The sequence below is a fragment of the Melopsittacus undulatus genome, chromosome 3, assembly GCF_012275295.1.
Source record: "Melopsittacus undulatus isolate bMelUnd1 chromosome 3, bMelUnd1.mat.Z, whole genome shotgun sequence".
Taxonomy (NCBI): Eukaryota; Metazoa; Chordata; class Aves; order Psittaciformes; family Psittaculidae; genus Melopsittacus; species Melopsittacus undulatus.
In genome coordinates, this window is record NC_047529.1 from 88,349,555 (window position 1) to 88,362,920 (window position 13,366).

A 13,366-nucleotide genomic window follows, 5' to 3' on the forward strand; every position below is an offset into this window, starting at 1 on the left:
GGATTGGTAACTGCAACAATCAGTCCTTCCTGAGCTCTTGTGTCCAGCATTTTCTTCAAAAAGGAAAGGTCAAGTTCTGACACCTGGCATGCCACTAGGAGGGAAGGTCCTGGCAGTATTCCTCACCCAGCTGTGATGGGAGCCTGTTTTTGGAGTGAAGCATGTCATGAGTTGGGAGAAATTGTCTTTGGTGCAACCAGCAACTAGAGAAGGTTGGGTGGGTTTCTTCAGCCTCTGGACTGTTTCCACTAATACTTTTACTGGGAGCCCATTCTGATAAACCTCTTTCTAATGTCCCGGACTTCAGAGCAGTCCTTCCCACCATCGCATTTTACTGAAAAATGGCAAACTTAAAGACTTTTGAGTGTCCATTTACAATTTCATGGAATATGGATGAGGTGATTTCTACATCACCTGGATGGACACCTCCACCCATCCACGAATCTAAAGTTTATTTCAATGTCTCTAGTATATAGAACTTGTAGACATCTTTAAACTGGATTTTTTCCATCTTAAAAACCATTGTGCGAAAGATCATCACAGGGAATCACTATCTTGTGTTTCAGGGGAACTGCATATAAACCAGAGAACATTTGTGAAGGGTAATCTGTGGTTTTCTACATGCCAACCCAGCAAACCAGATTCATGAGGTTCAAGCTGGCTGCTTATCATTAACAGCAAGAAAAATTCTGCAAGCCCAGCAATGCCTTCCTGTCAGGGTATTCTGAAGAGATATGGTGGCATGGATTAAAAGGATAGTTTTGTCTACAAAGGTATGAGTTCTGATAAGCAGTGAGATGAAACAAACCCAGTGTAACACCTGAGTTACAGGCTAAGTTGTCAGAGCTCGCAGTAAAAAGTAATTACAAATACATTTGCATATAAACTTAGTATTTTTTAAATATAATTAATAAGACAATTCTGTGTCTACCTTTCAGAGTAGAAGTATAGCTTAAATCTCACCCCTGAAATTATACTGGGCTTTCCTGTTTGCTGAAGGATGCGCAGGAGACGGATTCTTTTCTCTGGATTTGACTGTGTGCACTACATAGAACTTAAAAGTTTTAATGAACTGACTGCAATTTGAAAGTATTTGAATAGAACATAAGACTGTATTTTTAAATACCTACACAATCCAGCTCTCTTAATATTCCAGGTTGTGCTAGAGTCCTTGAGAATCATCAGAAGGACACTGACCTTGTTTTCTTAAAGACAGAAACATTTGGTATTACAAAATTTGTAAAATACGTAGCAATAAAAGATCTTCAGATCAACCTACACTGAAAGTTTCCATCAAAAAATGTAAGTACTATTCCTCCCCCACTTGCATACAACCAATCCACAGGATCCGATTACTGTTTATTTTGAAAGCGCTGCTGTGAAAGGATAGGCTCAATAGCTGCCGTTGCTGGTGGTGAAAAAGGAAGCAGGGACTGTCTTCTTAATGAGTGTTTGTACAGTAACCAGCACAGTGGGATGCCAATAGTAATAATAATAAACCTTGATCGGAGATTTCAAACATTCCTGTAACATCAGACAGACTGTTCTGACTGCTGCACAACCAGTGGCTCCAGCTGCTGTATGAAATCCTTCCATTTCTCTGGGGATTCTTCTGAATCATGTTTAACTAACCCAGTAACGGTATGGGTATTTTCACTTCTCTCCTTTTTCTTGTGCCACCATACTGCTTTTAAATCAGTGGCTATTTTGGAAGAATGATTACTTCACACTATACTTGCCTAAGAAGCCAAACCTCACAACACAGCCACTCAGCCCCACAACCTACAGCATGCTCCAGGGCTGATTCCACCAGTGGCCAGGAGCACCCATGTCACCCCAGGCCCATGCAAAGCCTGCCTGGAGTGTGAGCCGGGTGGCAGGCCCAGCAGCCCAGGTGCCTCACAGCCTTGTGCTCCAGCAACTTCCCTGCTTTGCTTCAAGGGACTCCCCAGTGCGGGAGCTCTGTGCCCTATTTTGCGGCACCAACACCAGGGGCTCGACAGCCGTGGGTCAAGCTTGCCAGCCACTATGAGCTGGTGAGGCTCCGGCCATGCTGTCAAGCCCCCGACCCACCCAGGTCCTACCTCGGCGCCTTTCTAGTCCCTGCGGGAGGCCCCCGCCGGTAACCCCTTTCCCTCGGGAGCCCTTCACCCCACTCCCCGCACAACGGGCGCTACTCACGGGCCCGCCGGCAGCGAGGCTAGAGCTCCTGCCGCTGCCCTGTCCGCCTCCAGCACCACAAGCGAGTGGACAGCTCTGGACAGGGCCGGAGCAGGGGCCGTGGCCACGGCAAGGGGCCGGAGCAAAGGACAAAGATTTGGGTCAAGGGGGCAGGGCAAGGGCCAGGACAAGTACCCGGGGCCGAGGCCGGTAGCGGCGCAGGGACCCCCCTTCCGGCGGCCTCGCGCAGCGGCGGCCTCGCCGTAGCCGGCACTGTGGTTTTAAATGGGCGGAGCGGCGGCGGGCGGCAGGGCGGGCGGTGGGCGGTCCGCGCTGGCCCGCGGCGCCCATATAACCCCACCTCCCGGGCGCGGACTGCCGCGGTAATTGGCTGGATGTGGTACTTGGAGATGTTGAGCTGGCTCCTTCCCCCCATGTCCCTGCACACACACAGGGGCGGGTGGTGCGGGCGGGAGCGGGAGGCAGGGCTCAGCCCCGACGGTGGTGGGGCGCCCCACACTCCCTGCCTGCCGACCTCCGTGTCCGAGCCGCTCCTGCTGCTGGGCTGCTGCCTGCGGCCGCAGGACCCCGCCGAGCCGGGCCAAGGGGAGCGCGGGCGGCTGCTGGCGGCGGCCGAGATGATGGCGGAGGGCGGCGGCGGGCCGGCGCGGAGGAAGGCGCTGTCACTGTTGGAGGCGGCCCGTTCCCGCTACGAGAGCCTGCAGATCTCCGACGACGTCTTCGGGGAGTCAGGCCAGGACAGCAGCGGGAACCCCTTCTACAGTACCTCGGCCGACTCCCGCTCCGCCGCCTCCTCCCAGGACGAGGACGACGACGAGGAGGACGAGGGGCGCCCGGAGGGGCTGAGCCCGCGGGGCAGGGTGGCCCGGCGCCGCGCCCCTCGGGCGGTGGCCACCCCGGCGGAGCGGCGGCGGCAGCGGCAGGGCGGCAGCGGCAGCAGCGCCGTCCCGGGCGGCCCCGGCCTAATGGAGGAGGAGGAGGAGGAAGCGGAGAAGGGGGGCTGGACCCGGTCGCTGCGAGATGTCCCACCCCCTCACTTCAAGGATGGCAGTGGTACGCGGGGGGCGGGCTGACGGGGCAGGGGCGGTGGGCCCGGGCGGCTCTAGAGAACGGGGATGCCCGTGAGGAGTCCCTGGAGCGCCGCGCCAGGCAGGGAAGCCCCTGTGCGCCCGGCTGTCGGCCTAGGCTGGTGCTCGGCCTTGGAGGGGAGTCGGGTGGCAGGTGCCTCCCGCCCGCTGCTTCCCGGGAGCGGTGTCAGGCCGCTGGTGTGGGGAAAGCCTTGCCGAGGCAGTGCGCTGGAGGGCAAGGGGAGGCCGTGTGTGCTTAGTCACAGCCACACCGGCGTCGTAGCGGTGTCCCGAGCGGCAGCAACGACGGGATCCCCGCGGGATTCGGGCAGGCTCTTCCCGGAGGGCAGGTCCCCAGCTCGGCCATGCTCTGGGGTGGCCGGTGGCTCTTCTTCCCTGGTCTGTGCATTGCGGGTGCCCTGAGTTGCCGTGCGGTGTGCAGAAGGGCTCTGGGAATGGAGCTGGAGTTCCCTCTGGCTGCAGAGCTTACTGTGCAGCCGTCCTTAACCTTAACCCTTCTTGTGTGGCTTTTGTCCAGAGTGAATACCAAGATAGTGGTGAAATGACATGACGTGACCTACAGCAGCAGTGCACAGCACTGAGATCTCCTTGGACTGCCTTGCGTGACAAGTTGCACCACTGGGTTGCCTAGGGATCCTTTATAACTTATCTGTCTGCAGGCCTCAGTATCCAAGTTGAGTGTGTAGCAGCAAGGCTTGGCAAAAAACAATTAATAGTTATGAAGAGCTGGGATGTGGAATGAAACATTTGGACCACAGAACAGGATGTGATGATTGCTGTCATCATCAACTGAGCTGATAGTTTGCTTGTCCTAAGGTCACCTGTCATCACTGTTTTTTTCATAGTGTTTAATTCCCTCACTTTGCTGCTAAAAGGTAAATGCAGAACAGTGCCTGTACACTTGGAATAGCCTGCTGAAATTTGTGCAATGGGACAGGCACAAACCTATCTGAGGAAGCAGCCTGGGGGGGGGGGGGGAGTAAGGTGGAGCGAGCACTGGAGGCCAGGGAAAGTTCTGTTATGCTTCTGACAAATAGAAAATGCATCTACCTGTAGAAACAGCTAGAACTTGTAAAATGTTTGAATATAAAGCTGATGTGCCTTCTTAAAGAACTCCCAAGTTTTATTGATGATTGTAATTCATAAGCATATCTGATATCATGAGCCATAGGCTTCATGGTGTGATGCTGTTTCAGCATCAATTATCACTTAATTTCTCTGCCTTTGCTGGCTTATTTTTTCATACAGTTACTTTATAGTAATACCCATTTTAACATAAGCAGACGTGGGATTAGGATCTGGTTTGGAAAAGAATTAAGTTGATGACCTATTAATTCAAGAATTCATATTTCCTTTGAAATAAAGAAGTGTGATTTATGATTGTCAGAAATAGATGCAGATGTCTCTTGAGGAAGGTATATGGGTATTACTGTGAATATTTCCTTCTACTAATAGACAGAGAAGAGGTTGCTGCTGCCCTTTCATTCTGTTGATGATGATAGATGCTGCATGCTGTGATTTGATTTGATATGTGTGAAATGTGTATCTGCGGTATATTTTGACTACTGAAATTCCAAGCAATGGAAACTAGTGCATTGTGTATAACTAAGCTCTTATAATACTGGTTTTGATTGACCAGTTTTAGACCATTCATATGTCGTAATTGGGGTCATGCTAGGCATACTTGTGCTGGCACCATTGTTGCTTCATTGGACACTGCTCTGACCCAAAAGTTTGGATCCACACCTGATGAGGAAGGGGTGTCTGCTGAGGTGAAGACAGCTGTCCCTTGCAGTGACAGCACATCTTTTAGTCACTGGAGTACAAATAAGAAATGCAGGATCAGGCACAGAGCACTACAAAACTGTGTTCTCGGTTCAAATGTGTTTGATATAAGAATCCTTTATTTCTAGGTTCTGAGCTTAAAGGAAGAGGTTTTCACACAAGACTAGGATAAAGCTTGTCTTTGGTTAGCACCAAAACTTCAGAGAGAGCAGAATTATAGTGGCAAGTACTTGACATCATCTGATGCCAGAAGACAAATATCCTTGTGAACTGAAGTTCCATGAGACTTTAGCTATGTCAGTGCTGGAAATAAATCATTGAATTAAACTAGGATCAAGCTTAGTGTCAAGCTTTTGGGTTTAGGAGACTGCCCCTTCATGAAAGGGAAGGCACGTAGCATGAAGAGGTTCAGGTTAGTTAATGAGAATGAGCTAAAACTCCTAAGGGAAAGAAAAAAATTGAAGAGCCACTTATGAAACTCTTGTGGCTTTTTTAACTACAAGTAGAAAATTCTATCCCTTTTTTTTTCTTGTAAGTTACTTAATACTGCCATTCCCTCTCTTGATATTAAATTGATGGCTTGAAAAGTATTGTAGCCATTCCTAGGATTAGTCTTGAGCACAGGCAGGCTAACTGGTACTTCATCTCAAAAAGTATAGTAGAGTCCCAGGAGTGCTGTGTGTTGTTGGCAGCGTTAGATGGTTCAGTATGTCCTCAATCTGAAGTTAGTCACTGCATGTGTTCCTGGTGCCCCCTGCCTTGGCTGTGTAGCAGGTTCTGACAAACTGGAAAGGGCCTGGAGTAACTTCTGTGTCAGGAGAGAAGCGGCTGGATGGTATTGCTGCACAACACTACTGTGTGTCTGTAATTTTTGTTTTCTGCCCCTTCCTCAGGATCTCCAATGCGGTCGTTTCTGTTCCATTTAATGAAAATAGTGGGTGCTTAGACTGCCTGAGGGATGGGGATGATGGTATGAGGCACAACATTAATAGGTTTAGCTGACTTCCTTTGTGGAAATCCGAAATAGCTGTTAACTTTAACACAGAGGTTAGAACAGATGGCTTGCTGGCACTGTGTGTTGCTTCCAGTTGAGCTACTCTGTGTGTGTGTGTGAAGTTATTCTTTTTAGTTGCTGAGAAAAATCTGAACCATATTGTGATGCCCTGATTTTTAAACTATAACTAGTGGCACCGAGTAGTTCTGGTTAAAACGGGTTGAAGAAACAAGTACCTGTTACAAATATGAAAGCAGCAATGCACGTTTTGAGGTACTGAGATATGAATAGCGGATAGGAGGTCTTGGAAACAGTTGCTGAAATGCCCTCCCTTCACAAAGACTGTCTGGCTAAAGCAGGTGTGTGGGTAGGTCAGCATGTGTTGAAAAAGATGATAGCATTTATGATCAAATACTAGATCCAGGCATGTTTTGGCATCTACCTTCTCATTCTCTCCCAGTCTCTCTGTGAAGGGAAAGCAGAATTGATTTGATGGGAAGCGAACCTACGTATAGGTAGGCTTCTAGGAAAGGTCTGACCTCTTTCCAAATAGTACTTTAATTGTAAAAGGAGGGATAGCTGGGACTCCTGGCTTTCCTTCATCTCTGAGGGCAGGACAGATGCAGTTGTGGAAGTGCAGAAAGAATAAGAGAACAAACTGCTGCTAGGAAAAGGAAAGCATAATTGAAATAGAGCAACAATTACTACTTTTAGTGGCAAGCTAGTAAGTGCCAGTGGCATGCTCTTCTTCTCTTCATGAGTGGGGTGGATCTGAGTGACCCTTGCTAGCTCAGTAATCTGGCCAGGAAATGTTCTGTAATAGGTGAAGGTGCCTTTGGTTCTGGTTGTTCCTCATGCAGGGTGTTAGAAGGTACAAATATCCTGGTATTGCTGTAGCTACATGTTCCTGAATTGGGGTAGCTGGTGTTCCCTTCCTGGGTCCTTCCTATATCAATATAGTTCAGTGACCAGAAAGCTGGGCCTCAAGTGTAAGGGCACTTCTTATTAAGGATAATGCTTTAGGGTGGCAGCAATAATGGTGCTCTGAGCAAAAGTTAGTGCTGAAGTCCTCAGAATTACAGCCAATCAGTGCTACTGTTTTCTTCATTTTCTACACCTTCTGAATGCTGTTCTTAAGTCTAGACCTGAAGACAAAATGTTAAGAATGTGCCATGCTGAAAGAGCATAGCAACTGATCTTCAACTTGCATTTGGAGAGTGTAGCTAGCTTTTTATGGATTTCCAGAGTAGTTCTCTAAAACACTGTTTGTCCTAAGTTACCATCTTTGAAGAAGGTGCTCTCAGGGAGAAGTTGCATAGGCCATGTCTAGCAACCAGGCTCCCCTTGTCACCTTGAAGAGGTTTAAATGAATATATAAAGTAGTTTTTAATTTTTTTTAACTTTTCTTTTTTTTTTTAGAGGGAATGTTAATTTCCAGAAAGACCAGGATATGGGAAACAGCCATATATTCTGTCATGGCTGCCACAGGAGAGATGGTCTTCTGCACAAGTGAGGGCATACAGTGACAGATGAAATCACCCTGCATGTTCCAGCTAAAGTCAGGGAAGCAAGGCACACCTCTAAATGCTAGGTTGTGACTACCATCACAGTAGAAAGGGTTTTTCTTGTGTTTAATCACAAGTGTCTGTTTGCATGTAAGCTGGTAAGACATCACTCTGGATTGTATTTTTCAGTTGTGTTGTTACTTTATGAATGTTAAATAAAGAAAATGAATTTAATTCCTCCAAGTTAGTCACCAGTGAATCTAATGGTACAATATATATTGATATAGCATGGAGTTGTTAATTTGACCTGTGTTTGAGTAGTTTTAGTAGAGGTAAACAATTCAGTTAAAGAATCAAAGGAGAAGAATGGTACAGGTAAGGGGAGAAAAGCTTTCAGCTGTTACCTGCATGGCTATAATTGTAACTGGTCAGAGAGTTGTGGCAAGTCTTAGCAGGATGCAATGGGAGATCCAGTGTGCATATTCTCCCCAAGAGTATGGACAGGTGGATGGGAAGGTGGCATTCCAGCAGCAAGGAGCCTGGAGGCAGAGCTCTTGGGTCAGGCTGGGCCATAAAAGAGGGCATATACATATCACCGTCTGACAGTACTGATGATCTTGGACCAATGGAAGCTGAAGGCTTTAGTCCTATTAGATTGAGGTCAATATTTAAATATTTGGAGGTGGAGGAAAAGCTATAAAAGCTACTTAGTTGCTTATGGCAGATTCTCCTTCAGAAATAACTGGGCCAAATTCTCTGACTGTGATCACTGGATGAAGTGCCACTGATGTGACTTGCTTTTGCTTATTTATGTAATCAGAGACTTTAGCTGCTTTTTACTTGCATAACCACAGAAAATACTGGGAAAAAAACAAGTGTATCTACATAATCTATTCTTGCATTCTAAGTAGAAATTACAATGACAGCATCACAACACTTCCAGGAAGATACTATAAATACATGTCACAAAGGTGTACATTACTACTTTGCAGAGTCTTTATAGGATTTTAAGGCTTGAAGTTTTGCTAAATAAATGAATTATGCAAAGGCTTAATATCTTATATGCCTTATGAAAGCTAAATGTGCTTTTCAGGTGGTTTCACTGGGTTTAGAGCACATTTTCCTGCTTACATCATCACTGAAGTGCATCAAGTGTGTGACATGACAGCCTTACTGATTATAAAATTTAGTGCAACTTGACTATCTGTGTTCCCTTCCTTCTTTTGCCCATATCTCTGTTATTAAGTATGCATTTGGGGAATAACCTAGTGGGGGAAGGTTGTTCTCTGCTTTTATACAGAGTACCAGTTTTGGTCAATACTTGAGACATGAAAGTCTATAAGCACTGCAGATCAAAGTCTCCTCTATAGATACTGTCTAGCCTTTTACAGGGGAAAAAGCATATTTACTCCTATATCTGTTACTGTATAAAATGAGTCTCTTCCCCTTACATCTACTGATAAGGTCATTTAAAATAAGTGAATTAGCTCCTATAGCTACTCATATCCTTTTGTGAACCTCACAGCAAACAATTTCCTTGTCTGCATACTTTTAAGTCAACCGGGAAAGGAAGTAAGCCTCTCTGCCGAGTTTAATGAGAATGCTAATAGTGGAGTTCACTTGCTAATTCTGTATAGACTGCTAGGTCCCAGGAAGCTGTCCTAGATGCCATAGACTTACATGAAGTTGGAAATTTCTCTTAGGTGTGCTTGTTCATATAGGTGTTTTGTTTCCCTCCAATGCTCAAGCTTCCAAAATTTTGGAGTGGATGGATTTAGCAGCCTAGAAATACAAAGTGTGTCTCAAAGGGAAGTAGTAATGGATACAGCTACACATTTTACCTAAAGGTTAGTGGGATATAATGCTGAAAGTGCCTCATCCTTCCGAATACTGCCAAAAATTGGGCACGTTATTAGAAAACAGAACAGATGGACTTGAGAATGCATGGCTGAGTCAAATGCATGAGGATACTAGCATCTGACATCTTGCTTCCTTGTGGCAAGGCATCCTTTCTAGGAGCTTATCGAAGCTCCCACTTCATATTCCGTAAGAACAGAATGTTAATCAGTCACTAGTGCTATTTGAAAATGAACAGACATAACTGAGTGGGTCTTTTAAAAATGAAGCAAGGGCTCCTTGAAGGTGGGACTACAGGGAAATAGGCTGAGAGGCTCCTTAGCTTATTCTGTATCTATAAATTACTCCTGGATTATCTCCTGTTTTTTCTGTGAAGACAATTGGTATTAAGGGTACATGATAGAAAGCATGCTTTTTATCCTGCTTGCTCAGACAATATGAGGGGTTCACATGACCTGTACTGACAAGCTGTATTTGCCATTAAGGACAAAGAACTTCTATTCAGCAAGCGATACAAAGCTGTAACTGAAGTTGAAAACTGGGCAGACTTTGAAGTGTGGTCAATCGGGCACACTGTAAGGATGCAAAAATCATGCCAGAGAAGGATATGCAGAAGACACAGAAGCAAAGAATATTGTGTATGTCTGGAAGGATGGGTGGAGTTAGCTGTGTTTTGGACAGGAAGATTACTGGGCTGAGATAAAAGATACAGCGAGTCCATCAGTGGGCACAAATGGAAATGTTATTTCTAGTGAAGAAAAAAAAGCAGAAAAAAAGACTTAAAGCAGCTGCTGTTATAACTGTGATTCATTTCTGATTGCATATGGCAGAGAGGTGGGTGTGTATGAATGATTAAATTGAAGCAAAAAAAATGAGAATATCTTTCTTTTTTAAAGTTGCTTACGAAATTCAGTTGTGGAAAGTCTGACTCCAGTGCATACAGTCATCTGTGCTTTTTTTGAAAGGTGATGCTGGCTAACTTCCCGGTGGGGTAGCACTTGTAGGTGTGCAGACTGGGGTCGGGAGTAGCTGTGCGCGTACGGCTATTCCCATTGTTGTTAGAGTGTTGTCTGCTGATGGATGCACCCTGCTGATACAGGGCTCAGCAATGGTAATCTTGTCAATTCGTGCACTCTGAAGAGGTTATATGCATTGAAACTCATATATGTATGCACTTATGCATGCAGGTTATGGCATTTAGGATGGGGATCTAGTCTTACTTATTCTGTTCCAGTGCAGAGATAACAGTGGAACTGGACTGCAAGGCAGGAGGTGGCAGGGTGGTAGTTCGTAGACCTTCTCTTGCTGCAGTGGTCTAGTGAAAATGAACCACCTTTGGTTTGGGGTGATGGATTCCCAAGATGATCTTCAAAAATATAAGATGCTCTTACATCTGTCATGCTGGATATATTGTATTATGGATACAAATACATATGTGGATAAAAATTTATGTAGCCTTTCAAAGGGCTTCTAGCTTGCTGGACTGTATTCCTGAATGGCATCACTAAATAAGACCTTCATAAATTGAAGACTTTTCTTCATTTCTTTGTCATCGTAGTTATTCCTTACTTACGAACTTGTCCTGTTATGTAGTTGGTTGGTTTGAGGTGAAGTAAAATACAGCGTCTGAATACTTACACTTGAACTGCGCTAACTCCCCTTTGTTGCTGGCTTTGAGATTAAAAGAAATTAGGCACAAACACATTGACTGCATTGAGTGATCTGTAGCTATTTTCATGGTGCTAACATTGCTGCAAATGTTGCTGTAAATTGCTGCAAATCCTTTCCTTTAATGGTAAAGAAAGGAGGCGCCTTTAAACATATCACGAATCTCTCTCACTGGGGAAAGTGTGATGGGTTTTGGGCTGAATGACATCCTGTTCTTTCCACTTGACAGGGTTATACTTGATAAATAAGGAATTACCCCCTCATAAAAGGCCTTTCTTCATTTGCTTCTGTACTGTTGGGTAATGGCTCACACTTAAACTGACATCAGAGATGGTATAAACCAGCTTGTCAGACCTCTACAGCCATCCCCTGTCTGTGCCCTGCGAGGCATGGGGGCTGCCCATGAGGTCCATCAGAGCAGGGCTTGTCCTACTGCCCCAGCCAGTACAGTTGCAGCTGAGGGTGATGAGGCAGCCCCTGTTATGGGCCACCTCCCTGGAGACAAGCTGAGGTCATGTCAGGATGTGTGCCTGGGCAGAGCAGGACAAGCTACAGCCTGGCCCACCACAGTCACAGTGTTCCCCATCAGACTTGCCTCCTTGTTTTCTATACTTTCCTTGTTTTTGGAGGCAAATTCTTGAGGTAGGGAATCATCTCTGCGTTACTAACTCTGAGTTACATGTTCTTCCTTACACTATGTTACATCTGTTGCAACAAAGTTTGTGGATATTGAAATTCATAGGTGGGAGAACCAGGTAGATGTAGAAATATCTGACAATAAATACCATCTAGTCCCTGTCAGGTGTTCTCAGTAAAATTGTCATTACTACAACTGTCTGTCTTGTCTCCACTGGATTTTGATAAGGTCTGGCTCAGGATCTCCTAAAATGTGGTGCATGACAATCTAGCACAAGATAAATATTCTGATGGAAGAATTTTATGTATATATTTATTTATTTAAAATTTAATGAGAATTTGAAACCACCTTCCTGAATGGAGGTGCATTTACTGAATTTGTTTATTAAACTTTTAGATAACATGAAGTTGGGAGTGACTGTATGTAGTAGGACAGGCTGAGAATTTGCAAGGTTACTGACAGCCTGAAATAGCCGGGGGGAGGATGGACAGCATGGTGCGAGAGAGAATTGCTTAGTGTGAAGACAGCAGTGACTAACAGCAGAAGTGGAAAAAAGAGGGGAAGTGGAAGAACTGTTTAGGTGGAAAAGGAACTGGAGGTTGAAGCTGAACAGCAGACAATTGTGACTCAGTGTCATGTTGTTGTGAAAAGGCAAACGTCCTTCCCAGATATTTAAACAGAGTATACAAGACTTGGCGATGAGACTGGCTTGCCATTTAGGAGAGTTTGGGTCACCAATCCATGTGAGAAGCAAATAAGTCAAATGTAAAGAGACTGAAAAGCAGAAAATCTACTAACCAGACATCTTTCAGTATTCTGTTTTTAAGCCATGTAGATAAGTAAAGTGTACTATAAGAAAGGGAATTATCTGCCTTATATGCTCTGAAAACTGAATATAAGGAATAACAGATATAAATTGACTTGATGGATAATTAAATCAGACATGATAGAAACCCTCAGGCAGACAGTGCAATACTGTGAAAGACATGAGATGTGTCACTGGAAACCTAAAAACAAGTGGTGCTAACCTTTTGTAGTAGACCGGAACTCAGTGTGTGTGCTGAATGAGGATAGTGGCCCATTACTACATTTTGAAGGCACCTAGTAGTGCCTAGCTTTGTACTTGCCTTTGCCCATGTCTCTTTGAGGTATGAGGAGTCCCCTCACAGCTGAATCCAATCACAAAACATACCTCTGTAGATAATGAGGGTGGATACATGAAGGAAGACATGCACAGATCTGGAACAGGCCAGATGCCTACAATAACTGATGGTCATGCACCAAGGTACAAGAAAGGATAACAGAATTTCTACTCCATGTTTCTCCAGTTTATGGCCTGGGTATCAGAAGGCTGTTTCTTCACTTTCTTGTGAGCATTGCAAAATTGGCACTTTGGTCTTTTCCTGATATTGAAGTATATTTGAGATTCTTCATCCTAGGCTAAATATTAGAAAGTACAGGTTTCTTCACGATCTTCCCTTGAAAGAATGCACCCCTGCTTCTTCTAGTAGTAGTTCTATGTCTTTCTCAGCTTTGGATCAACTCTTTGTTGGCAAAGTTCACCAGGTTCCAAATGAGTTCTTACAGTTCCTTGATCAAAGGTACTAATATGCCACTATCTTCATGGAAGATAACTAAAAAACCTGCCTAA

General features: G+C 45.2%; 1 protein-coding gene across 1 annotated transcript in view; it reads left to right on the forward strand.

Annotated features, from left to right (window-relative positions):
* Window positions 1-2,801: 2,801 nt before the first annotated feature.
* Window positions 2,802-13,366, forward strand: part of PGBD5 (piggyBac transposable element derived 5) — a 63,126-nt gene continuing 52,561 nt past the window's right edge. Inside the window, exons 1-2 of the mRNA XM_034060978.1 lie at window positions 2,802-3,031; window positions 3,122-3,234. Coding sequence (XP_033916869.1) covers window positions 2,802-3,031; window positions 3,122-3,234 — 343 coding nt within the window. The remainder of the gene's footprint in view (window positions 3,032-3,121; window positions 3,235-13,366) is intronic.